Below are 2,059 nucleotides of genomic sequence, written 5' to 3'. Positions count from 1 at the left end.
CAGCAGCTCTAGATGCGTCGATGTGAAGCGAAAGTCAAAGAGAGACCGTGAGTAAATGGGACTACCTCTGATTTATACACATGCATGAATGTGCGTGCTGATCTGACTTTATGACTTCTAATACTAAATGTCTGTCTGCTGTTTCCACAGTTCCTTCTTGGTGACGTTTTCTGCAGTGATCGAGTCTGGCTCTAATGCCAAATTGTGTGCAAGTCTTTTAAAACCCAATGAGAGTCTTGCGTTGACCATCTATCTGGTTGATGACAAAAACCGGACGACACAGCTCGTGCAGCAGAGATCTTCAACGGAGTTTCACCGCTGTTTTAGTTTCCAGGTCTGACACCGTGTGGCACATGCAGTGTTCTCATTTTTCTTTCATGTAGTAACAATGTGTTTCTCTACAGGCTCCTCAAGTCAATGGAGAATTAGTGCAGAAACTGAGGGTGGTACTTGAAGGGAGGTTCTTCAAAATGACTGAAGAGCGGAAAGTCATGTTCAGGCGTTATCTGCCTTTGACCTTCATCCAAACTGACAAACCCATCTACAATCCAGGACAAATGGGTGAGCTACAAATGACCAGTGTATGAATATTAGAAGTGCTCAGAACTTGTAGTGTAATGGACTTTCTACATGTTCAAATGCTTTATGTAATGGATGTGAGTTGTTTCCCTTTTGCAGTGAACTTCAGGGCTGTGACCATGGATGCTAAATTTGTGCCTCTTGATCAAATGGTAATGCCTGATCTGCTTCTAGTGTTGTGTGTGTGTGGTTTTTTTTTTTTTTAAACTCCTAATATTGTTTCAATGGTTTTTTTTTTTTTTAAGTGTTTTTTTTTTAAATGCCTAATATTACTGTTTGTCTTTACAGTACAGCCTAGTGGTGGTGGAGGTGAGAACTTGTTCTGGACCAAGTCTTTGGATAAATGCTATACTGGTTTACCATTGCATGTCCTGTGTTTTATGTTCCTTTTTAGGCTTGCGTTTTTCTTATTCCAAGCTTTTTCCCTCCAAATAGGACAATCATAATAACCGGATTGGTCAGTGGACAAACATTTCTTCAACGGGGTGGATATTGCAGCTTTCTCACCAGTTAAACCCTGAGGCTCAGGTCGGGATGTACACACTGAGGGCTTTTATTGGTGACCGAATGACCTCACAGGTTTTTGAGGTGCAAAAGTATGGTAACTCCACACGTATGATGTGCAGCAGGTAGCTTTGATGACTGACTGAGGTCCTAATTTAAAGCCTTTGTTTCTGGTTTAGTTTGACGTCACCTTGACTGCACCACAGATGTATAGTGTGGGAGATGTGGGACTGAAAGTTGAGGCTTGTGCCAAGTAAGAGTAAGCTCTTATATTCTTGACTTGTTGTCTTTTGGTTTGTTCTTGATCTTGTTTAACATTTTCCCAGTTACACATATGGGCAACCTGTACCTGGTCAAGCGTTGGTGGAAGTGTGTCGTGAGCCGTTCCCGTACGCTGTGGTACCTGGCCTGTCTCGTGTGTGTCTTATCAAAACTGCTATGGTATGAGACTGCTGTACAGAGCAGGGTTTTTTTTCTTCTGCATGTCTACATTTAAATCTGACCTCCTTTGTTCTGCTACCAGATGAACAACACTGGCTGTGTTTCCCTTACCATCAGTATGTCAGAGTTTTTCAACACCAAATTTGAAAATTACCTGCAAGATTTATTTCTAGTTAATGTGAATGTCACTGAGGAGGGAACGGGGGAGTTGCTGGCTGATTTGAACCAGTGACTTGGCTTTATTTGGTGTCTTATGTTTGTGGCATTTCTGTTTCCTCCCAGATGTAATGATGTCAAAGTCCACAACCGTGTCCATTATGTCTGAAGCTGGCAAGGTCACATTTTTGGACAGGTTTCTTTGCCTATGGATCAATGATTAACGGAAAGGTGAGTAAAGCTTCATCCTTATTAGACAGTCCTAATTAGTTCCCTTTCCTAACCTTTCTTTGCCAACAGATTTCAGCATCTTATTTCAATGGGACTTCAATCACAAGCAAGGCCGTCTATCTCCTGGATGGTAGCCAATGGCCCAACA

General features: G+C 42.0%; 1 protein-coding gene across 1 annotated transcript; it reads left to right on the top strand.

Annotated features, from left to right (window-relative positions):
• Positions 1-127: 127 nt before the first annotated feature.
• Positions 128-1,756, top strand: LOC107720821 (ovostatin homolog). The gene is given in 8 exon segments (XM_016528653.1): positions 128-334; positions 405-561; positions 679-731; positions 868-888; positions 1,015-1,180; positions 1,252-1,336; positions 1,410-1,524; positions 1,607-1,756. Coding segments are annotated over 8 exon segments (954 nt in total).
• The last annotated feature ends 303 nt before the right edge of the window (positions 1,757-2,059 follow it).

Source organism: Sinocyclocheilus rhinocerous, unplaced genomic scaffold, assembly GCF_001515625.1.
Source record: "Sinocyclocheilus rhinocerous isolate Xijiao unplaced genomic scaffold, SAMN03320098_v1.1 scaffold11685, whole genome shotgun sequence".
NCBI lineage: Eukaryota > Metazoa > Chordata > Actinopteri > Cypriniformes > Cyprinidae > Sinocyclocheilus > Sinocyclocheilus rhinocerous.
This window is presented reverse-complemented; position numbering and strand designations above follow the sequence as displayed.